This window comes from Pollachius pollachius (assembly GCF_949987615.1).
Source record: "Pollachius pollachius genome assembly, chromosome: 1".
NCBI classification, from domain to species: Eukaryota; Metazoa; Chordata; class Actinopteri; order Gadiformes; family Gadidae; genus Pollachius; species Pollachius pollachius.
In genome coordinates, this window is record NC_136934.1 from 40,162,711 (window position 1) to 40,188,413 (window position 25,703).

Below are 25,703 nucleotides of genomic sequence, written 5' to 3' on the forward strand. Positions count from 1 at the left end.
TTGTTGTTCCAGAGCCTAAACAACGTCAATATTTAACTTAGAAACACAATGTCAAGCTTAAACGGTTACGTTATGTCTTGTTACACTGGCGAAAAGATGGTTAATCGGTTGGAAATATTATTGTTATATATTTTCAACCTCAAATTGCACTACAGAAGGCCTACTTACCGCATTTTCTACAAGAAATGCATTTTACTTAGTTAGTTGTTGTTAGTTGTTGATACAAAGATTCGGCAGTATTGATCCAAATATATTTAATAAAATATTATAGTAATACAATAATAATAACATAATAACAATATACTCTTTTACTGTTACTCTGTACTCTGTAAATACCTAATAATAATAACACAAAATAATCACATGAAATGATACTACCCACAAAGGGAAAAAAAAATATTATACCATGGTCTGGGGGAATGCTCGAATCTGATTGGCTGCAGGGTGTGCATGAACCCCTGATTTACGGACACCTGAAAACCCCGATGTCACCGCAGCATCGTGTTGACATTGAGACTTATTGATCACTGAGAGAGAGTGTGTGTGTGTGTGTGTGTGTGTGTGTGTGTGTGTGTGTGTGTGGGGGGGGGGGGGGGGGGGGTTAGCATCCACAACATGTCTGGTCTGGCTGGCTGCCTTGATATTGATCACATGATTTGCTCTGGGCCACTGCCCTTGAGAGAAGATGAGATCCGACCAGCCAGAGTCAACCAGCCGTTCGGCCACAGCTAACCAGAGAAACACTGGCCAGCAGCCAGTCTAGACGGGTGCTTGGTTACCAGGAGAAAAAAAAAATCGATGACGCGATTGACCCGCTGATTGGATTATTTTATTCTTCAGAGATTTTCTGGGTCAGCTTCATTCATCTGCAGGAGAAAAGTTCAAGTATCAACAAAAGCAATTTGATGAATGATAAATAATGATAAATTGAATTATAAATAATTCAGAATGATTCATAATACACGTATTTATAAGCGCTGTAACACTTTTTCATCTCGCATGAAATGCATTTCTAGCAATGTTTACAATTTGACTCCAGGGGGCCCCATAACACCATGAGATACATTCAACAAATAATATCAGTCTTGCATGGTACCGAGTAGCACATTTGAAAAGTTGTAACTAAAAACTATTTACATAGGAAAATAAGTAGACTATTCGTTATGTCTTTACTATCTGTTAAAGTTAAAAAGCCAAATTAACCTCCACATAAAAGTTCAATTGTATATATATATATATATATATATATATATATATATATATACATATGCAGTGGGTTGCATAGTACTGCTATAGATGGGTCCTGATCCAAACTTGACTGAAATGCACAAAGGCTTAAAAACATAGGATACAATATTGGCGTGAAAGGCGGGGTCTAGCTCAAACAGGGGGGGGCTGGGTCTAGCTCAAACGGGGGGGGGGGGGGGGGGCTGGCTTTTACGCGTAGCTTGAGTGCGGTGTGTGTGCGTGTGGTGTGCGCTCTCTCTCGGCGGCGCTTCGTCCACCGGGGATGCGGGGTCCGGTCAGCCGGCGCCGGAAGTGTCCGCTAAGCAGGATGTAGATGAAGGGGTTGATGCTGCTGGCGGCATAACTCAGACACACGGACAGGTAGTAGCAGGTGTGGTAGGCCAGCGAGGGCCTCCGCACCGTCAGGTTGACCAGCTGCAGGATGTGGTAGGGCCCCACGCTCAGCAGGAACACCCCCACCAGAACCAGCACCATCTTGGTCAGGCGGATGGCCCGGGCGCGGGGCAGGTTGGTGCTGTAGCTGTAAAATGTATAAAGTTGTTACAACAGGTACGATTCTCAGTGAATTTATGTGGTCTGCGGCTATTTCCTGTTAAATATATATGAGAGAGCGTGCCCGAGCTAGAGTGAGTGTGACGTGTGTTTGGACAACGCCCCTGATCCTATGACTCAATGGGTCAATTCAATCTCCTAGGTGTTTCTAGTTTTGTACTGAAACAGGGGATTACTTTGGCTTGAAAAAAGACAAACATTTTAAAATTAAATGACCAGGATTTGTCTAGGGTCAGACCAGGGCGGTTCTCGAACTTCTACATGCTAAGGATTACCTGATTATATATGGAACTAAATCTGTGCCATTGGAATTCGAAAAATAAAAAGCCATTGAATTCTAAGCACTGAATATTTATGCATTGAAAAAACGTATCTGGATATTTTGCCTCATAATATAACTCTTTAAATTTTCAACAAAACATTTTCACCTTTATTTTTCAAGGTTAAAAAATTCAACGTTAAAAAATTCAACTTAAATATTTTCAACGTCCCAAAATTCAACATGCCAAAGTCACCTGCAAAATTCAATGTATGAAATTCAGCCTTAACATCCAGGGACCCAAGGAAGAGCAATCGATCCTAGATCTAGATCGCTAGATCGCGGTCAAGCAAGGACAGCGGGAATAAGAGCATCACTCGCTGGTTCTTTCTTTCTTGATACAAACATTAATCCTCAACAGCATTTTACACAGTAGCCTATAATAGGAGATGCTGAAAGGTAAATCGACATCATTGAACACTGACTGTAGCTTTCTATGGGGAGAGAAGCTACGGTGGTGGACCTTACTAAACGCCCTATCCATTGTATCGGTCTGTTAAATGATAATCAAATAAAATGTCTTTATTAAGCACATTTAATATCAAGGTGAGGGGGGGGGGGGGATCTTATCTTGTTTTTTTAACACCCAACGCTTTTTATTTACAAAATCCGATGGCACAGATTTACTTCCATATGAATACAAGCAATTACCTTGCTAGGACCACAAGCCAACATTCATATTTGAAAGGCGAATTCATGAATGAACAGGTCTGAATCACAAAAAAATCCACATGAATGATTTGATGTAATGAACACTTTATCTAGCTAGAATGTGGGTGTATTGCTTTATCTTACAACTTTCAAAGGAAAATGTGTCGACCATGCCCACTTGGAAGGTGGTGCAGCAGCAGCAATCTCACTTTCAACAGGCTAGGGCTTTCATCATGTCATGGATACACGCCTGTAAAGAGCTGAGGCTGGCTCACCGCTGGGCCTGCTTGTTCTTCATGTACATCCTCCAGGTGTGAACCACGATGAGGATGTAGCAGGTCAGAATGAGGGGCAGAGGCAGAAAGAACGACGTAATGGTCTGATATAAAGTGTACCTGTGCAGTAGAGAGAGACAGAGAGGCAGCGATAAAGAGAGAAAGAGATACAGAGAGAGACAGATTATAAACTCTACAGAGTCATTGCCATATTGTCATTGCCCAATGTACAAATTGAGCATATAGCTAAAAGAAATTGGTGCGTGAAATGCGCTGTGAGAAATCCATTTCAAGTTGACTTACATTTTATATATGTATATATACATTTTATAAAGTAAGGATTCTGAGCAGCACACTGGCTGGGTGTTGTGATAGAGGAGAGACATAATCTTTGGCTCTCCTATGCTTATGAGGGACATAAGTGTGAAAGTGTTTAATTACCTAACATCACTAATTGCAATCATTTAATGTGCCTTCGTCTCTCCTTTGCCTTTCACTTATAGGCACCATCCAGGGGTGTCAGAAAACAAGGTACACTAGGAGACAAGCACTTGCTTTAACTCACTCCCACACACCCACACGCATGTGCTTAGTATTCGGGGGGGACAGGGACTGGGATGCAGGGGACTGGAGAAGATCCGGGAATCAGCACCCTTATGTACTGACTCGAGAATCTATTTTGAATATAGAATCGACTTTTGAATCGAATCGTGACCCCCAACGATCAATATCGAATCCCAATCCAAGCACCCCGTCACACATGAAATGTTGGGAGAGGGGAACGTGTGGGAGAGAGGATTCCCTGATCTCACCAGAGGACAGCGCTGGGGGAGACCAGGTTAATGCTGCAGCTCTCCAGGCCATCAGGGAAGCGGATGACCTTGGAGTGGAGCCAGACCGGCACCACCAGCAGCAGGGAGACCCCCCACACCAGCAGGTTGAGACCCATGGTCTTGGATTTGGTCCTCAAAGCCAGCAGGCGAAACGGATGGACAACGGCACAGTACCTCAGAGAAGAAAAATAAGACATAGAATAACAATGACTCACAAGGGAAGATTAAGGCTTAATATATGCCTATGCCTGACACCTGCCTGACAACAAAGGGAGTCATTTAATGGTGAGCAAAGACTCACTTAAGCAAGCCTAAAAGGGGAACAAGTTAGAATAGGGATTCTTCTTAGAGTTTATTTCTATTGAAATCATCAAAATCAGTCAGTACTATTCTTAAATTCTTAAATCCGATGATTTGTCTGACAAATAAATTATCAAAATTGATGTGAGTATGTACTTCAGAGCTCAGATGTACTTTGAAAGAACTAAGGATGTCAGCTTTCCTATACCATTTGTAAACCATAACTACCAATGTGCTAAACCACATGTTGCAGATTTCACGTAACTCGTTATCTATTACAGGGTTTGACCAAAACTCATCTTTACATGGCTCACACCAAATGAAAGTACTATAAACTCAGATTGTTACTGAGACATGCACACACACACACCCTATATTTTATAAAGTTTACCTTATTATCTAAAGCAGGCCATTAAAAAAGGTTTCCAAGGAACTTGTGTGTTTAGAGGTTTTCTGTTGTCAATTTTAACCTCTGTAACTGCAGCACCAGTATTTGCTGCACCAGTGTAACAACAGTATTTACAACATTACAACAGTTCCATAACACGATAAGATTGAGACATAAACTAAATTCCTAATCCCAAAGGAAATGCATGTGGCTGCTACACATGTCATCGAGTCTGACTCTATTCCACATGGTGCAGCATAGATAAAATAAATATTGTGGTCCCCCACACACAAGTTAAGCCGTTTACTGGTCTTGTAAACTGTCAGTGTGGGGATTTATGCTGAGGTTCATGTTAATGCAGATACAGATGGTGATGGTTAGCCTGAACCTTTTATTAGCCCCCACCCTCTCCAGTAGCTTTAGAGGCTTTGGGCTCTAAAGTTCTATCTTATCTTATCTTATTATTTAAAAAGATGATTGTCCATATGAGTGACATCAGAACTACAAGGAATCCCCGTCCTAAAACATACACAATCTGCACCTGGAGGATCAAGGAGGACTCCAAAACAAAACTCCCTTGCAGTCCATGTGGCGCTGGAGTTTCTTTGGGCTTTTGCTTGAAAGTAAATTTTTTGCTCAGAATCTTAAATCAAGGCAGTTGAGTCTCTAAGGAAGAAAAGTTAATATATAATGAGGTCAAAGACTGTGTCTTAGCCTGCTTCCACTTTATACTTTTGCTCCTTTAAAGGTTCTGCATGGTAAGATTTAGGAGTTCTGAAGAGAAAGAACAGAAAAGAGTTTCTCTGCTATTGAGAATTTTTTTTGCGAAATCGAAATAGGGTCTTACAGAGTTAGGGGCCGTCAACCCGTACTAGATATTCTCTTCATTCTCTTTATACTTCTTTCACGTTAAAAGCTTACAGATGAGATGGCTACGGCATTTCAAACAAACGGTAGCGCTTAAAACATATCCACAGCACCGGAAGTGACACTGCAGGACTCACCTGTCCACACTGACAGCGGTCATCACCGCCGCACACGCCACCTGGTTGCAGTTGTCCAGGGAGGTGATGACGCGGCACAGCGTACTGCCAAACACCCAATGGCCACCGCGCGCCCACTGGTGGATGAGGAAGGGCATGACGGTCACATGGACCACGTCGGCCACCGCCAGGTTACAGATGTACACGTCCGGGACTGTCTTCTTCACCGCCCTGCCCACCGCAACAAAACATTGGGCGGTTCCATGCCCCTTGGATGATTCATGTTTGAATTTTACTCTCTAAACTCTGACTTTTCCTTAATCTTCTTGTCATGGTTAGTAAACAAGGGATAATAGTCAACGGACTAATGGTTACATTATGCATTGTTTGATTTTAAAGTTTGGGCAGCAGGATTTAAACACGTTAAATAACCGTCACCTATCACATAGAGGGGTGTAGCCACTACACGTTTTCTTGACAAAAAGTATGTTTATATACGTCTTGATGTCAGCTATTTAACTAACTCTTGGAAAGACCGCGGATCATATCCTTGTATGCATGTTGTCTGAGCTGGAAGGTATTAAATGTATCATGGAAGACATTTGGGGCACCAACTCCAACAGAAACACATTGTGGCTGCACTCTCAGAATAATTCCCCAGGTAGGATCAAAAACAGGCAAACACTTTTGCTGCTCTCTAGTCTGTCCCCTGCCCAGCTCTTTTGGAGATCAGCCATCCTTTCACGAGGAGTATAATGGCCATGCTGCCTGTTTACTATTCCGGAGGATGGGCCTTGATTTATAGATACACAAGGAGAAAAGCCTATACCATGGCTCTCTTGTTTCACCATTTGTAGCATTTCTGAATATGTTTCTATAATGTTATTTATTTTTCTGTTTGCTGTGCAGAAGGTTGAGACAGTGTGGTAACTTAATTTGAGCTGAGGTAAGTGATTAAACCCTGGATGACTTATCCCTGAGACCACAGCTTGGCTTTGTCACCGCAGCATTTAAGCATTGAGAATTCAAGCCCTTCAAGGGACCACCAAAATGTGTTGTATGTATGAATGTAGAAAATATCAAACAAAACAGCCTTAAGGGAATTCCCTCACAGGCTGATTAAAGATAGACATTCCTTGTTCTGTCGGTTTGTAAGCATCTACTTAGTAGATGCTATTAATCCAAAGCTCATTATGATGATGTCTTTGGATTCTATAATTAAAAGGTCCAGGCAGGGGTTAATAGGCAGCATTTTCTACAACAACCTTTCCACACTAACCACTTACTGCCATTCAGAAGACGCAGTAAGTGAAGAGATGTATGTGTGTGGGGGGGGGCATTAATAGCTGATGTTTCCAATGTTGGATCCTCCTCTTCAAACATTACAGCTGTGATGTACCACCTTAATGTGTGGTCTTCAAGCCCCTGTGGCACCAAGCCTGAGTGATGCACCACAAGCCCATTTCGTAGAGACAACGGTTAGAAAAATCAACAGGACGGCTGCAGAAGCTCTGTCAAAAGTGCTGCTTTTGAGGACATTAAATACATTATGACTCGGAATGACAGGAATGTGAACAAGCAGCCACTGCAGCTATGCAATCAAATCACAGGCGGCAGTGAAGCCTGTGTGAAGGAAGACAGCGTTCTACCCAGATGATTTGCATCCTTTTTTACAACAGCAATCTAGGTTAATTCTGCAGATGATTTCTAGCAGACCTTGCCTGGGTCGAGCTAATCACAACCGGTTAATTAAAAGGGGGTAGGTTGGATTGCTACTGGAGGAGAGCCCTATGAGCGCCATTGAGGCATTTTCATAAACAACCAAGATGGCTGCTTCTGAAGTTTCATGCGTTCCATTGCCTTGATTGGTATTGGTATTTGGTCTATTCAATCACGTCCAGGCACATTTCTTTTCTGTGCACATTGATTACACCCCTTGGGGATTAGAAATTTCCTGAGAGGTTCCAGACCAATCTACATTTGCTAATTGCTCTGGCAATGTGAGGCAGGCTGATGTATTGTTGGCCTTTTCTGCTTTCATAGTTAAACTGATAAACACGATATGTGTGCTTCTTGATGTGTGTCGAAAGACTTGTTTTCAAGTTAGTGTTTTTTTTACATTATCTTTGTCATTATTCCCATTAGACTCCAGCCTCACAGAAGTCTGTGTCTGTGACTCAAAGTGCTGACATGTGAGAAGATCAACACAGAGCACGGAAACAGTTTGTTTCCCAGTATTTGCCATAAGCCTCATTTTGAAAGTGCTAACGTATATGATGGGCCCCTGATCCTAAGTCAGCCATCCTGATGACGGCTTCGGCTGGCATTAATTAATAGTGTAGCTTTGCACCGTGAAGTGTGAAATCCTCTAGCCTCTAGCCTTTAAAGTTGCTGTAACATTCTCCTTTGATCACCGTACACAGTCTCCTATATGTGAATACCGAGTGTGTATAGGTTAGGGCCCCCGGATGAGGCAGCCAACCAGAAACATTGTGTGGACAGCCATCTCTTATCTAACTGCAGAGTGAGAAATCTATGCCTACTACTTAATAATAATGAGTGTGAATAAGTATAATTTCTCTCCAACATGCACTTACAATAGAGCCAAGCATTCAAAACATATGAAATGTCCATGACTTTAAAGAAGGAGGCTTAACATCTCAGTATGATATTCACAGTAATTGAAAAAAAAAAAAAAAAAGCAGCTTTAATAACCATTGTGCTGTGTGTGGTATATGTGTAGCTGCATGTAGTGTATCTGTAGTGTAGGAGTAGCTGTCGGGCTATATGTTTATGCGTGTAAGCTATGTATGTGTTTGTATGTATACGCACACACACACGCACACACACACACACACACACACACACACACACACTCCATATATCATATATATCTTTATGAATAAGGCTGCTTATGATTGCATGTTTATTAAAAATCCTTGCATGTGTGAAGCTTTGCCGACACATGACACGCAGAAATTAATGATTATTCCATCACATTCCATTACATATTTCCAACTTAATAAAAGAAAAGCAGTAGTCTGTCTTATGCCAGGTGAAGATTTGATGTTATGTTGTTAATTTGCTCGTTTGATGATCCCTTATATCCCGAAGTAAATATCAAAATGACATTCATATAAACTATATCAATAACTTGGGAACTTACCTAAGAATGGTCACTAAGACGAGCACGTTGCCAATAAGCCCAGTAGTACACAGGAAACCGATCAAAGAGGGTAGGATGGTGGTCTCCGTAAAATAGACGAAATTGAACGAGTTCGAAATGTTCCTGTTTTGGCTCCAAGACTGATTGTGGTGCTGAGACGAGCGGTTCGAAAAGGTGCTTATCGTATCGTTCATTGTGGCACGAAGTTAGTGTTTAAACACATCGATCATAACGCAACTATTTGTAAAATATTGTGTATGACATCCATCTTCAAATCGAGTTGCTGTACCGTTACTGTTAACCTATTCCGCTCACCAGCGCACCTGCAGCAATGACGCGCACGTCACTGGCGACTCCAAGGTTTATTACGCACCAGAAAAAGACACGTTTGGACCGCTTAAGTTGATATCAACCAAGCTTACGCGGAATCAGTTGACTATTTGGCATCAAGCCATACGCCAATTAGTATTATAATAATTGAGAAGGTGGGGGTTGGAAGTTGCAAGCATGTTTTTTTTTTTTTTTACAATTAACTGTTTTTTGCTTGTTAAAGTAAGTGTTTAACATATCAGGTATAATGACTGCTGTGTCAAAGCAAATTTATTTTAATAATATTTGAATTTCAGTTTTTCCAAAATTTTTGCTTTGGGACAAAGTGAGCCACATGCTGTGGGGTTAATTGAGTTAGTCATTCAACTTACAACCATGATGCACTGAAGTTAAGTTAAGTCTCTAAAGTATAAATTATATTACAATGTAGGATTACACAACTGATTTGTTTTTTCCTATTTTAAACATTGTAGAAAAGCTATCATGCCAAGATAGAGAGAGAAAGGAGATGGAGAGAGGAGCCAATGAGGTCAAGGGTGAAAACCATCAGTGAAGTTGCGCAATACAGAAATATTGACAGGTTTTATATTGCTTAAGGTTACTTTAGAATATATACTTCTGTATAAGACTATATGGAAAAGGAAAATGCATTCAACTTCAAAAAGGAGATTGTTCAATTTACCCCCAGATGGCTCAATTTACCCCTAAACTGGGGCAAGTTGAGCCACAACACCACTGTTTTTTTGAGAAGTCATATGTTCCCAGACCTATGTCATATATGGCCTTTGGAACAAACTGCCGCCTTCCATCAGAGATGCTCCTTCGGTCACCAGTTTTAAATCTAGGCTCAAAACACACCTTTTCTCCCTGGCCTTTCCTCCCCTTCAATGACATGTTATTTACCTGTTTTCATGTACTGTCCTTTTGTAAATCAACTTTAATGTGTGTCTAAACTGTAGGTATATAAAAGTGTCTGGGTTCTTTAATATGCCTTTTTGCACCATGTATGGCACTTTGGCCAGTGAAAACTATATTTAGATGTTTAAATGCCTTATAAATAAATGTTACTTACTTACTTACTTACTTACTTACTTACTATATGCAGTGTTATCATTTTGATTGACACGGGACATCCTGAAATATGGTAGGTAGATGGGTAGATGTTTTCATTGAGGACAACGTGAGTAAAAATCGGTTAATCTTACCTCACCCTCCCATATATATATTCTTTTTTTTGGGGGGGGACTTTAGTGAACTGCTGCTCCTTTACTATATTGGGATCTTTTTCTCTCCATTGGCAGAGCTTGCATGTAGGGACACACTTTACAGCACTGCACTACATGTATCTACTGAAAAGGGCATCTTTTGGGTCACTGTTATGTGTGAGTGGCATAGAGGGCACCTCATAACGCTTTATCGTGCTCCAACCGGAAATGTATGTAGCCTGATACGGAAATTACGAGAAGACCACGATCATTTATCTTTGGAGTGGACAGGAATGGTAGAAGCAACTTTTACCATAATCTTTACAATTGCCATACAGGGGCATTCGCGATGGCTGGTTTTAGCAGCCTCACCTGGGCGAGTCTGATTGGACTCTGGGCTGGGTGAGGTTGAACACCTTTTGCACATTAAGTAATAAGAGTGCACAGGTTAAACCAGCCATCACCAAACACTGCAATCCGTTTCTTACGGGGTCAGATCGGACTCTATCCTGAGATAAGCATCTCAATGGCTTGAGTACCAGAATGTCCGAACTATAAACGATCAATTCATTTCTAATCCCTCAGTTCGATTAAGAGGGGATAGAGATTACTTTTCTAAGGACGTGTAAAGACATCAATTGTGCAGAGCTTTATGTGACACACCCTCAGAACAAGCCATTGTTGTGTCAAAAAGAGACGCATGAATGATAATGTTCTCAGATTTGGCATCGTTTGGTCATATCCAACTCAATTCAAAGTGTTCAATTCAAAAAGGATTTCCGACTCAAATTTCTGTCCCCATCTTTTATTAACAAACCTAATCTCAGTGAGTCAGTCCCATTGAGGTTTCTTTTTCAACGGGGCCTTGGCCACGATAGAAGCAATACCATGATTCAAAGCAAACATTAAGCAGCCCACAAAGTGCTATGCCTAAACATATAGAAAGGTGGAAATAAGGAAGCAATTAAAGAGGACTTGAGTTTGTCTCCAAACCCTTCCCTGAACTTGAGGTCAACACACGTGAGGGGAGACAACCGGGTATCGACTTATAATCAATATGACCTGATTGAAGGGTCTTGTGGATTGAAGAATCTTTTGAAGTATTTTATGGGAGGTCATAACAACTTGTCTCAAGTGTGCACATTTTTGCCATAGATGTAGAAAGATTTTGCCACAAAATATAATTTAAATGTCAATGCACCAAACTCATTATCTCATGCTGTAGTCAATGACTGACGATGTGCTGGTTAGGTCTTATAGCATCATCAAAGTGATAGGAAACACAAACTAGCTTCGGCCCCAGCCGATTAAATGAACCCAACCAAAAGTATAGGACACAGAAAACCAATTACACACAAACAAACTTTTGTTAAAGAACAAGCCTTCCCACAGGAGCTTTCATGTGGGACAGATGAAAAACCACACTGTGATGAAGCAGAAATATCTTTTGAAATGTTTATTTCACTATATTAAAGGATTTTATGGTTGACAGTTCAAAAAAGGTTTATTGACATTATGAATGAATGTGTCCTGTCAATATTAAGATTCTACCGATGCAATTTCAGAAATAATATGTAATAGCATGCATTTCAGGTACACCACAGCCTCCAAGAGAAGCTCTCTTTTGATATATACTGCCCAAGTTGCACCATTCAAGTCAACAATATTATTCCATCATATCTGTGTACTGGGACCGCAGAGAATAACGTTACAGCGCACCAAAAGGAAAAAGCATTAAACGAATCACTGCTGGTAATCATGGAATTTCTTTTTTTTTACCTTTTATAACTATACCAATGTATCATCACCCCTATAATCTTCCAAACAACATTATATAAGCGGCCACTAAAATGATCCTCAAAAACACAAAGCTAGACAAGAAAACTCCAGCATTGCGATCATATTGCACAGTTTTATTAAAGGACACAGTCATCTGCCTCCTCTCCCACTCCCCCCCTCACTCTTCTCTTCTCTGCGTCCCCCCCTCTCTCCCTCTCGTCTCCCCCACTCCGCTGTGAATCTGGGGGTCAGGTTCACAGCTTGCAGCTCTGGAAGGCCATGGCGGGCTCGGGCCAGCGGTAGGCGTCCACCGAGAACTCGTGGTAGTCGGTGCCGTAGACCAACGAGCGGACGAATGCCTCCTTGTCGGCCGGCTCGGGGCGCAGCGTCGCCGTGCCGTTGGCATACCCCTGCTCCAAGATCTACAGGCAGGCAGGCGGGGGGGGGGGGGGGGACATTATTGGAGGGCCTACCTGTCTATCTACCTACGTACCGGGCTACCTGCATGGCACTGTGCCCATGCCCATGAACATGGTCTTCCACAGGGCTGGACAGACCTATTGATGAAGCTGGCAAACTCGTGAGCGGTTTAAGGGGAAGTGGCTTTGAAATGAGGACTGAAGGGAGTGCTGGGATTTTCTCTTTGGTTGGATACTTTCATAAGCTAGCTCACTCTGGCTGGTTTCCGCAACTTGAATACCCCAGCTTTAATGAGCCAAGGAACGTGTACGTTATTTTATAGATCTTCAGTATCATAGGTTTGAGTGCTCCACCTTTTCAAATGCAAATCCACCTTCTCTGTCCACTGTGTGTGTGTGTGTGTGTGTGTGTGTGTGTGTGTGTGTGTGTGTGTGTGTGTGTGTGTGTGTGTGTGTGTGTGTGTGTGTGTGTGTGTGTGTGTGTGCGTGCGAGCTGGTCATTTCCTGTCTTCCCTGATTTGAATGCTACCTGCCACTGATTTGAGCTCTAAGGGGTATTGAGGAACCTTTAGGGATTCAGGGAGGAGGGTGAGCTCACCTTAACAGCCAGTTTGAGGGAGACATCCCTGATGGAGCTGAGTGGAGGGTAGAGTCTTCCTTCGGCCAGGTCCTTCTCCGTCACCAGTTCAGCGATGGTCTGTTATACCGAGGACACCATTTTAGGAAATGCACATACTATGAAAACACTGTATAGCTACACATAGAGGGATATCCCCAGAGTGAAACAATGACCTGTGGAGTGGGTAGATAGAGCGAAACAAATAGTTAAAGGTGGACATGCTGACAGGACAGGAGGAATAAGGCTCTGATCATTCTTCATGCAGCCCATGCCACGCCTCACAGAAAATCTCCACAGTCTAAGATTGATCCTGACCACATGCAATCTCACAGTATGACTTATTGCGCAGGCACTCTCCAAAGGCTCCCCATTCTTCCTCCTCCTTTATTCTGCTCTCTACAGCAGGGCGGCCTGATAACCTCACCTTCCCGATGCAAAAGATCTCTCGCTTACTCTCGCAATCTCTCGTAATCTCTCCCCATCTCTCGCATTGCAATACAGTGGCGAGTGTCAATCCCTGTCTCATCCTATCATGTCTCTGCATGGTAATTTGCAAGATGTATTCCACTTTGATTATGACGTTGCACACACATGAGCTAACACTTAGGGGATCAACGGCAATAAACAAAGAATATATAAGGCCTTACAAATTCAGAACAAAGAGAAACACTTCATTAACAGATCATATGATTGGCTGGGTAAGCAACGGGTTTATGAAAATAACCTGCTGTTTTTTAGGTGTGATTCCTTAAAATAAAAAATAAAATGAAAATAATCTTCAGCATTGCTTGTTCAGCAGTGAGCACAGCTTTTGAAGAACAAAATCTGATATGGATAATCAAATCCTTATGAAATATATACTCATGGCTTATTGTTGACGTATTTCACTTTTTTCATAGGCAAAGCTAAAACCCCAATATCTAATAGTTAATAATATATAATATCACGGCCAGTGAAAATTCTAGTGGTGGGAGGTGAACATTTTTTCGATAAAAGCAGGGTTCAGTGAACTAAAACAACCCAGTTTATCATAACTTTATCATAGCATTTGACAAAATGGCAAAAATAAGAAGTCTCCATCAAAATACGAAACAATAAAAATTATCCTGAAATCAGTTGTCTTCGAAAGTTAGGTTACGGGTATCGGCATCCTCACATCTGCTGGGCAACTGAGGGTGAAACGTCTTACTTTTATTTTTGATTCACTATTATTAGTGAATGTTTTCATTACATGTTATTTTTGTTGAATGTTTTCACTACATGTTATTGTTTGTGAATGTTTTCACTACATGTTAATGTGATGAAATGTTTTCACTACATGGTGTTGTTGGTGAATGTTTTCAATACATGGTGCTGTTGGTGAATGTTTTCACTACATGTTATTCTTAGTGAATGTTTTCACTACATGGTGTTGTTAGTGAATGTTTTCACTCCATGGTGTGGTTGGTGAATGTTTTCACTCCATGGTGTTGTTGGGGAATGTTTCAATACATGGTGTTGTTGACAGATGTATGAAGGTTACCTTTCCTTCAGGAACGCATACATTGATGATGGGATTCTGGTAGAGGCCAGAGAAGCGAAGGGAGCTGGAGAATGGGCAGTCTGATAGGACAAATATCTAAGGGCAGAATCCCTCTATCTTTGACAGGGTCTCTGTGGCTCTCTGAGTCTCATGACTCCACAACAATTGGTGAGGAGTTACTGTGTGTGTGTGTGTGTGTGTGTGTGTGTGTGTGTGTGTGTGTGTGTGTGTGTGTGTGTGTGTGTGCAGCAAGAACTTTGAGATGAATTCATAAAAGGCATTTCTATTACTTTCTTGGAGATAAAAGCAATTGAGGAGGAAGGTGCTGTTGGCCTTTGGCAAATTATATTATGGCAAAAAGATTGATATTAAAGGAAAACAAATCCCGACTTTGTAAAGAGAGTAACTCTTGAATACCAACTCATACTCATGAGTCATATATATATATATATATATTTTTTTTTTATACTTTTTTGCCCCACTGTATATATATATATATATATATATATATATACAGTGGGGCAAAAAAGTATTTAGCCAGCCACCGATTGTGCAAGTTCTCCCACTTAAAAAGACGAGAGAGGCCTGTAATTTTCATCATAGGTAAACCTCAGCTATGAGAGACAAAATGAAAAAAAAAATCCAGAAAATCACATTGTCTGATTTTTTAAGAATTTATTTGCAAATTATGGTGGAAAATAAGTATTTGGTCACCTACAAACCAGCAAGATTTCTGGCTGTCCCAGACCTGTAACTTCTTCTTTAAGAGGCTCCTCTGTCCTCCACTCATTTCCTGTATTAATGGCACCTGTTTGAACTCCTTATCAGTATAAAAGACACCTGTCCACAACCTCAAACAGTCACACTCCAAACTCCACTATGGCCAAGACCAAAGAGCTGTCAAAGGACACCAGAAACACAATTGTAGACCTGCACCAGGCTGGGAAGTCTGAATCTGCAATAGGTAAGCAGCTTGGTGTGAAGAAATCAACTGTGGGAGCAATTATTAGGAAATGGAATACATACAAGACCACTGATAATCTCCCTCGATCTGGGGCTCCACGCAAGATCTCACCCTGTGGGGTCAAAATGATCACAAGAACGATGAACAAAAATCCCAGAACCACACGGGGGGACCTAGTGAATGACCTCCAGAGAGCTGGGACCAAAGTAACAAAGGCTACCATCACTTACACACTACACCGCCAGGGACTCAAATCCTGCAGTGCCAGACGTGTCCCCCTGCTAAAGCCAGTGCATGTCCGGGCCCGTTTGAAGTTTGCTAGAGAGCATTTGGATGATCCAGAACAGGTTTGGGAGAATGTCATATGGTCAGATGAAACCAAAATATAACTTTTTGGTAAAAACTCAACTCGTCGTGTTTGGAGGAGAAAGAATGCTGAGTTGCATCCAAAGAACACCATACCTACAGTGAAGCATGGGGGTGGAAACATCATGCTTTGGGGCTGTTTTTCTGCCAAGGGACCAGGACGTCTGATCCGTGTGACGGAAAGAATGAATGGGGCCATGTATCGTGACATTTTGAGTGAAAACCTCCTTCCATCAGCAAGGGCACTGAAGATGAAACGTGGCTGGGTCTTTCAGCATGACAATGACCCCAAACACACCGCCCAGGCAACGAAAGAGTGGCTTCGTAAGAAGCATTTCAAGGTCCTGGAGTGGCCTAGCCAGTCTCCAGATCTCAACCCCATAGAAAATCTTTGGAGGGAGTTGAAAGTCCGTGTTGCCCAGCAAAGGCCCAAAAACATCACTGCTCTAGAGGAGATCTGCATGGAGGAATGGGCCAAAATACCAGCAGCAGTGTGTGAAAACCTTGTAAAGACTTACAGAAAACGTTTGACCTCTGTCATTGCCAACAAAGGGCATGTAACAAAGTATTGAGATGACCTTTTGTTATTGACCAAATACTTATTTTCCACCATAATTTGCAAATAAATTCTTTAAAAATCAGACAATGTGATTTTCTAGATTTTTTTTTTTTCATTTTGTCTCTCATAGCTGAGGTATACCTATGATGAAAATGACAGGCCTCTCTCATCTTTTTAAGTGGGAGAACTTGCACAATTGGTGGCTGACTAAATACTTTTTTGCCCCACTGTACATACATACATATATATATATATACATACATTATCATGAAGTTACTGAATATAAGCAATGTGATCTAAGCCTGCGAGCTACCAAACGCATGGTAAGATGTGGAATGAACCCAATCAGGTGACCTCTGCGGTGATGAGGAACACTTCGTCGGTGATGTGGCGGAGGAGACCAGCGGTGACGCCCAGCCCCACCCCTGGGAACACGTAGGCGTTGTTTCCCTGGCCGGGGAAGAACTTCCTGCCGTCCTCCAGGGTCACAGGGTCAAACGGACTGCCACTGGCGAAGATGCCCCGACCCTAATAGCACAATTTCATTTTTATTAATAATGGCACTGGTATAATAGCAGGTTTAAGGGTTTGATGGTCTACAATGAGCTCAAGTGAAAACAATATTAATATATATATTTTAATGAATTGCTCAAACAGGTAAGAAGCTGACTTTAACCTACCCACCTGCAAATCACCTGCAGATCACCTGCATGTTATCGAAGTGCTGATTTGTAACCAGGTACAACTGTGCTCCAAGTCAGGTCACACTGGCCAATTAATCAATCTGCTATCTCTAATAACTTCCCTTCATTCTATTTGTGTTTTAGGAACTGTACATGAAAGTTGAGGTTGGGGTCGAATATGAAAGTATAACCACAAGAGAAACAGAGTGCCTACTGACAAACACCGGTACAGTACGTACGTGTGTGTGTGGCTGTGTGCGCGTGGGGCAGTGAGGCCAGCCTAGCGTGTACTCTACCTCTGTGAGGGTGTAACACTGCTCAGCAGTGCACTCCGCTTTACTGGTGGGGTTACTGAGGGCGAAGATGATGGGCCGTTGGTTGAAGGAAGCCATGTCCCTGATGATCTGCTCTGTGAAGGCCCCTGGGATCGCCGCCACACCTACCAGAAGGGGACCATCATCTTTGAATTATAGTGCAAATAATAATCGAATCAAAAGTAAGGCTGCTGGTTCGATCTCCGGCTCCTCCTAGCTCAGTGTCGAGGTGCCCCTGAGCAAGACACCTCGTGATAACTGCTCACAACGAGCTGGCTGTTGCCTTGCATGCTTGACCGCGCCGTCTGTGTGTCAATGGGTGTATGAATGGGTGAATGTGAGGCACAAACTTTAAAACACTTTGAGTTGCCACAGGCTAGAAAAGCGCTTTTAAAAGATCAGTTCATGGCGGTACCCAGCTATGTGGTTATCGATGTTATATAAATTAAAAGATATATCATATTTTTTTGTCTACGATTTATAAAAATTAATAAATTACTAATTAGGCCTATAAACGGATCACGAGTTGACAACTCATCTGCAAAGCAGCAGCCGGTTTTGCAGACAAGTATCATTCTATAATATGTTAATTATTCTCAAACTTCTTCTCAAAAATAAGAACCACGCAAGAAGGCTACTTATAAAATGCTAAATAAAGATAATAATACATTCTAAACAGCATATCTAATTATGATTTGAAACCCCTATCTAAAATTTAAATGTTCTTTAACCACAACACAAAATGTTAAAATGATGCTTTGACACAACAATACAAAACAATCTTCCAGGGGACCATCGCCATTGACCCCCCTACGTAGAACGCTTCGAACAATGCTCCTATTTCAGAGTGCCAGGATATAATTCAGAAACATATATTGGGTTCATAAATCGCCAATATTTGCATGCATTTACTAAGATGGATGTGTTTTGGATGATTTGTACAGAAATATAAATCAATACATGTACTTTCTCTCCAGACTATAAATGGTCACAATGTAAAAATATCATATATATATTATTATTATTATTATATAAAGCTATATTACAATTTCCATTTAACAATTAAGACAATAATGGCAAGGTAAGAGATGACCTGCCACTCACTAACTACACAATGCCTGTTGACAGGAGAAAAACATGAACGCTTTGGGGGCTGTTATCAAGGATGTCCCTGGCAGATGAATCAGAGGGTCCCTGCCTTGACGGTCAAAATAGACTTACTACGTTTATAGGCAAACATGTCCTACATACTGCCCCCATCACTTAAAGCACTAGACAGGGGTAAGGCTGCTTCTCAATTCAACTCATCAGAGAACCAGGTGTCCCTGATAGATGAATTAGACGTGTCACAGCCTTATCCCTTGCCTTAACATTGGTGCCTTTCACCAACAAAACTCATCATTGAAATCTTTGTTGCACTTTTGAAGTATTCTGGTACGACAAATGTCTGTCTTAAAATAATTGGTTCATTAAAAAAAAGGGTGCTTTCCTTTCTAAATGTCCTTCTACAATCTTCACTTCCTCCAATCCTCACAAGGCCGTCTTCTGGGTCTACAGAATAATGGAAAGGAAACGTGTTACCTACCGATGATGGCCGTGGGTTTTAGCTCCTTCACCACCTCCTCCAGTCTCCTCATTTGGGGATGTTCATGAGCAAACCTCAGCTTTTCATGGGTCAGGCTATCTCGTCCCTAACACGCAGAGACAGAGACAGAGACAAACACAGAGACAGTGACAGAGACAGAGTCAGAGAACAGGAAGGATTTGCATATGTGTAAAGACAACTGGTGAATGGAAAGAGTGGGTGAGTGAAGATGTGAGTTATTGATTGTGTGGGTGAGTGAGAGAGTGAGTTTGCATACGTTCAAAGGCTTAGGCTGGGAGAGGTGTAAACAAGGCAATGTCAACAACTTACAAACAATTTATGTGTGCAAGATTAAACGCTAAAGTCACACCAATGTAAGGGTGCTAATGAAGAATGAAATAAAAATCGACGTTTGATCAAATTGTTTCATCTTCGAAAGAGGGTTTTCACTCAATTGACCTTCCCAAATCGTGCGGGACACAGCTGTCCCACACAATGTTCGGGTTAACATTAAGTATGAAAGAACATTGCAGTCCAATACATGGCTTCATATTATCTTATATCCTGCTCCACACCGCAAACCTTTCTGGAGATGACTGATATAGACCTTTGGTTGGTATGATACATAACATGTTCACCGTTCAATGGAAGACAGAAGATCAGTGTCCGGGCTCATGGGCTCAACACAGAACCCCACATTCAACTTTGTCTCAGCTAATTCGGCGGGAAGCTCAGTTTCAGTATATGAGTTAATGCATATCTAATCCTTTTTTTATATCACAGACGGGGAGGGTCTGGCTCTCTTCTCTTGCACTCTGCTCTCCTCCCTATATATTTCCCTTAGCTTGTGCCACCTGCTACTCATTTTGGTTGACTGCATATTGTACATAGCAACACCCAATACTTGACAGAGTGAGACTGCCATAAAGCTTTAATGTGACAAAGAACCAAGCTGATCAATACAGCTCTTTAAGCTCTTTAGCTCTTCATGCTCAAGAATTTAATAATAAGTATGAGCATGGAGGTGGTGCTATTTTCAAATCAAAAGGTTTATTCAAACGTCAAGTGTGTACCTAATGCCAGAGAGGGATTGGTTGGTTTAGTGTGTGCATGTGTATGCGTGTGTGTCTGCATGCACAGAAACATAGAGTCAGACTACCTTCACAATGAGACCCTTGGAGTCCACCATCCAGATCTTTTTCAGACAAAGCTCCTTAGTAAGTCCTTCCTTTTCCATCGCCATGGTGATGAGGTCAGCGATTCCCATGGCTGCCTGGGTAAAGAATATAAGTGAGTTTGTCCACTGCTGACCATATCTATATAAGAGATATACCGTAACACTGGATATTACACAAAATGTAATACTCAACGACTCTCAACTGGTCAACTGACCAGTCTTTTATAGGAAAGACATGCTCCGACAAAGGTTTCAACATGTACCAGTAGGACAGAGTGAGCACAGATTTATAAATATATATTTTTGAATGCATTAGTATTTGTCAACAGCAAATGCTAATGCACAATGTTCTATTATTCTAGTACCTCCCATTCAACGTTGGTCACCTGACCAATGTTTAGAGGAAAGTCATGCTCAGACGGATCCGATATCGCAGACTTGGGCAGAGCTGATTGGCTCAAAATGGCATCACAAACAATTTCTCAGATGGTGCAAGCCTTTTTTAATATTTATATATCTTTTATATCTTGTTTTACTGTGGTTGATTGTTCAATTCATAGAAAGTTCATAATGTTAACAATAGCGATTCAACAAGGAAGCCCAAATTACGTGTTAACGTGACGTGTTTTGCCGGATGACCGTTTCAACAAGGTCGTACAACGTTACCGTTATCGTACAATTTTACCGTTATCGTACAACGTTACCGTTATTGTACAACGTTACCGTTATCATACAACGTTACCATTATAGTACAATCTCACCGTTATCGTACAACGTCACTGTGGGGGGACGTGCGACGTCTGGCCTGCAGGGGGAGTATGGACAGGTTGGGAGCGCACGGGATTGGCCGTGGGGATTGAACCTGGTGGTGAGCAGGTGTCTGCACTCAGGTCAATCAGGGAGGGTGTACTTATGTGCCTGCTTTCTGTTATAGTAGAGGAAGGCCAAAACCCAGGAGCAACCGGACCACGGAGGCCCGGAGCGAGTGGAACCTACCCCGATCAACCAAGAGACGGCTCTGAATGGACCTTTTTGTTGTATTTTGAATATTTCTGTTCCGGTTAACGCAAATAAACCGATCTCCTGCTGAGTGAACGACAACCCTGCCTGCTCTCATTACTCGAACCCGTTACAGTCACCTTCCAAAGTGTCTCATCTGCGTTGATGTGTGAACGCTTTCAAGTTGGAGCAACAGAAACTCTTCCCACTTCTCCTTTTTCTCCAACTTAACGCAAACGCGGCAATTACTGTTATTATTATTCTCACAATGAGGTCAGGGCTGAGTACCACAGCTCGTTTACACAAGCATTACCCTATACACATCAAAACATACCCATGATCCCATCTCAGAACAATCAGTGGCAGTCAATCATCAGCGAGATACTGCGGGACTGATCCGCCATAGATAGGATCACATCTTGACATTGATGAGTCTGCTTCGGATAATCACTGGGTGAGATGTCATAATAGCTCTTGCGTCTGAGCAGCCTGTGCGTCCCTTCCTATGCGTCCTTATCAGGACCCCTTTCTCCCGTGGGAGAGCTCTCATACCTCCCCGGCTCCCTGGAAGACGATGGTGTGATCGCACATCTTGCTCTTGGTGATGCGCAGGGCGGCCAGGAGGCCGGCCACGGCCACAGCAGCGGTGCCTGCAGGACAACATTAATGTCCAATAACGTTAACATGAGCAATATGATTCTATGAAAACACAGACGAAACAATGGAGGGGTTATTGGAAGGGACAGCGTGATGCTCATTTTAAGACCTTCTCGGTTATTGAAAAGATAGTGTCAGTGAGATTGTATAGGAATGAGGACGGTAGATAATAAGGCCTGTGTTTGGGTCCTTGGGTCGTGTTCAGTGATGTGCCAAAACTGATGGTGAGAGCAATTTCAGTACCACACTGCTGTGGGTGGGAGGGAGCTTTCAGCGGCATAATGAGATGCCATATGAGACGCTTTTCGTGTCCATCTCAACAATGGAGGCAAAACATTTAGCAAAAAAGCATTACAGGATTGAATGGATGGTGGTAGATAGACCAGAGGTGGACGGATGGATGAATAGATTGTTTGGCAAAATGGATAAATGGCCGGAAAACAAATACATGGATCTGTATATGGAAAGGTGATGTCTGTGGGTGTGCAGAAACAGGGTTGCATTTGAGGAATATTGCTGCCTCTCAGCTTGAGCCTGTGTGTACAGGTTCACTAGAGTGTGTGGGTACCTTGAATGTCATCGTTGAACGTGCAATACTGGTGCCGGTATTTGTTGAGTAGACGGAATGCGTTGACATTGGCAAAGTCTTCAAACTGAATGAGGCAGTCCATGCCGTACCTGTTGGAGTTTAATATGAATTCAGCTCAAACGAATAAGCACAGAGAGATGCGGTACAGAAGACGAGATGCACATCCAATGGATATTAGAGGCTTTGCTTTCAAACAGCATGTCACACTTGAATGTACAAATTGTCAACTACCAAACAAGGATATCTGGCACATAAATATATAAATATGGACCACCCTTCCCCCACTCACACACAAGCACCCCCACATACCCCCACCCCCACGCACAGACACACACAAACCACACACACTCATCCCCCCCACCCCCACACACATACATACACACACAGACACACACATGCACATACTGTTTAAGTTGTGTTATTTGACTTGTTTAGATTGAATGGGAGGCAGGTTGTGCTGTGTTTTGGTGGCCAGGTCTCTGAGGACACAGCAGGGTTTTAAATCACTTGAGGGCTCCGTCCTGCGGGGGGCGCCCTCCCACGGCCATAAAGACCCCTGGAGCAGCAGAGAACCAAAGGTTGTGTGAGGAGGTCACCTCCCTCAAAAGGAGGTCCTCCCATAAACACATACCCCTGCGGACGCTGCAACGCACCACGGACCACGGACACACAGCAGGGACACTTCAATACAATTCAATTTCGTTTTAACAGGCGGACACCTGCTCGCCTGGCTATATGTTAGCACCTGATAATGGCTGTTGACCGAGACACAGGTCAGTGCTTTATCTCCCTCATAGGCAGAACACCCCCCCCCCCCCCCCCCCCCCCCCCCCCCCCCCCCCACACACACACACACACACACACACACACACACACACACACACACACACACACACACAAACACACTCGCAGAACTCTCCTACCACCTCATAGCAGACATGGAACAATAGAGCCCACCCAGTGGCCTGTTTAAACCAGCAGGGTTCTGCTTTTACCGTCCGCTCTCACGGATAACTTAGCACTCACATCCCAACGCAGAGTCACAGCAGCAATGCTGAGATGTTCGCGTGTGAGCATGAGTGTGTTTGTGTGCTTGTGTGTGTGCCACGAAAAATGTTGTCAAACAGAAACAAGCACAGCTTTGTTAGACTGTAAAAGGATATATTCCAGACACCGAAGCAGCATCTTCCACAGATGCCACAACTTTCTATCTAGTAAAAAGTATAGGACAGATATGGAACTGTACTGTACATTCATGGTGTGCTTTGTGTCATGCATTTTAAAGAATCATTGAATTTAGTTTAGTGTCAGGCAGAGGCCTTGTACAATACCACTTTACTGTATTTTGACTATTATTGCACCACTTGGACTATGTGTACGAAAGCTCTTTGGTTCGTATACACAATTTGTTGATGATGAATTCCCCTTTAATGCTCTACTAAAGCCCTTCCATTCCTCCCGAATAGCGTTAAAATGCTCTGGCCGTTGCACTAATGCACTGTAAATCTCAAAGCAACAAAACAGGTAGTAAAACCTTGATGGCAGTCGAAGCCAAGTATTAAAGCGACGACAGAAGAAGCTCTTTCAGCTGTAAAACAGCCTTTTCAGTGGCCAAGTGAATGAGAAAGTTGGAACCAGGCCAGGCTAATACCGGTAGATCAACAGCCTTCGGTAGCGCTACAGCCAGGTGCAGGCCTGTCAATCAAACGAGTACAGGGGTGCAGAAGCAAAAGCCATCAAGTGCAGAAATGGCTTTCACACGTCACACCGTTCCAGTCCCTCATGGGTCAGTCTCTGTGTTAGTAACGGGCACCGCAGGGGGTCCGCACCGCCGAGAGGCTGCCCAGCTGCCCACGGTCGAGTGAAGTGAGTCTCCCATCGGGGCTGAGTGCAGTCAGGATCGGGCGGTGAAGGGCTGCATGCGTGGAGACCAAACGATGGAGCCCAGAGAGGAGGCATACTGTTTCCATGAGCTTTTGGGGACAGGCGACGGTGGGGGGGGACCGGTGGTACCGCTCGCCCTGCGTTGCCATGGCGCCGGCCCCCTCGGCACAGTGCCCCCCAGTGTGTGGCTCTATCCCTGCGCCACAGGGGTCATCTCGGTTCGGCAGCAGGGGGACACGTTCCCCCCGCGTCCACGGGCCAACGTGGCGGTCGCGGAACAGAACCCGGCGACTGCTCTGTCGTCTGCGGGGCGAAGGACAGCGATGATGTCACACCTCATCCAGCTGTCAAGGGCTGGAGTTTGAGGCTTGGACATCGAACGGGGAAAAGAGAAAATAGATATTGCGGGATTTGCTGTTTATTTTCGCATCGACTCTCACTGGGGCTAAATGCAGAGAGAGACAGAGGAAGAGAGAAAGGGAGACAGAGAGAGAAACTTTTTCTCACGTTCCCAAAGCCGTCACTTTTTCCCCTGTCTGAATGGAACCGGCAACCTGACAAAACCCCACAGAGGACAAAGCCGAGACACTCATTGATTTGTAACTCGGAACATTAGGAGAATAGGAGGAAGAGAAAGGAGGAACGGTTCACTTCTTTCTCTATACCTCATATTGTTTGGAAAGAAAATAAGAAAGAAATAAGTAAAGAAGTTCTAGTGCTACCTGTCTGATCAGAGAAGAAAGGGATATATTGGAATTAACTCTCTGTACAGCTCTCCTTCTCCATGGCCTTTGTGGAAAGCAATCTCATAGTTATATTTATAAGTAACTATATAACTAACTATATTGGTTGAACACATTTTGGTTTGGAAAGTAGAAGTATTATTATCTACCCAAGTCAGATTACAGATTCAGAACTTCCTCATTCTCCTCTTCCAGTGTAATGTCAACAGCTAAACATTCTGGCCCTGCCACTAGGCCAGGACAACACAGCTAGGGAATGACCTTCGGTCCGGCATTTGGATGAGAATACCCCCCCTGCACCGGTAAGGCACAAAGCCAATCTAAAACATGAGAAACTGACCTCCCCTCTGCTTTCGTTTTGCCAGTAGACGTTGTAATGGAAAATCCCTTAGCCTATTCTGGATCATTAAATATTAAAGTCTGGCAGAGTTCTCATTGCTCACTCGACTAGAGAGGAGACTGGTGTATGCAAAAATTCAAACAGGGTTATCAATGGTCATCCATGCTTCTTTGCATTTAGGAGTCTGTCCTAGACCCAATATCTCGTAAAGAATCCCCACGACGACTAGGATGAAGAAAGAGTTCCCCAGCCCT

At 42.9% G+C, this 25,703-nt stretch overlaps 2 protein-coding genes across 3 annotated transcripts in view; both read right to left on the reverse strand.

Annotated features, from left to right (window-relative positions):
- Nucleotides 1-1,437: 1,437 nt before the first annotated feature.
- Nucleotides 1,438-8,909, reverse strand: mchr2 (melanin concentrating hormone receptor 2; the record flags this gene model as incomplete). Its single annotated transcript, XM_079754667.1, has 5 exons — nt 1,438-1,768; nt 3,046-3,165; nt 3,858-4,052; nt 5,571-5,780; nt 8,716-8,909. 5 exons carry the CDS (start codon nt 8,907-8,909, stop codon nt 1,438-1,440), a joined length of 1,050 nt encoding a protein of 349 aa, XP_079610793.1.
- Nucleotides 8,910-12,279: 3,370 nt separating this feature from the next.
- Nucleotides 12,280-25,703, reverse strand: part of me1 (malic enzyme 1, NADP(+)-dependent, cytosolic) — a 61,013-nt gene continuing 47,589 nt past the window's right edge. The window contains exons 7-14 of one of the 2 annotated variants that reach the window (XM_079731944.1): nt 22,462-22,571; nt 21,789-21,886; nt 20,220-20,333; nt 19,061-19,166; nt 17,458-17,600; nt 16,902-17,006; nt 13,047-13,145; nt 12,280-12,451 (exon numbers count right to left, since the gene is read on the reverse strand). In XM_079731944.1, the coding sequence (XP_079588070.1) occupies nt 12,284-12,451; nt 13,047-13,145; nt 16,902-17,006; nt 17,458-17,600; nt 19,061-19,166; nt 20,220-20,333; nt 21,789-21,886; nt 22,462-22,571 (943 nt within the window). In that variant the 3' untranslated portion in view covers nt 12,280-12,283. Of the gene's footprint in view, nt 12,452-13,046; nt 13,146-16,832; nt 17,007-17,457; nt 17,601-19,060; nt 19,167-20,219; nt 20,334-21,788; nt 21,887-22,461; nt 22,572-25,703 lie in introns of both variants that reach the window. The other variant, XM_079731943.1, reaches the window with a different exon arrangement.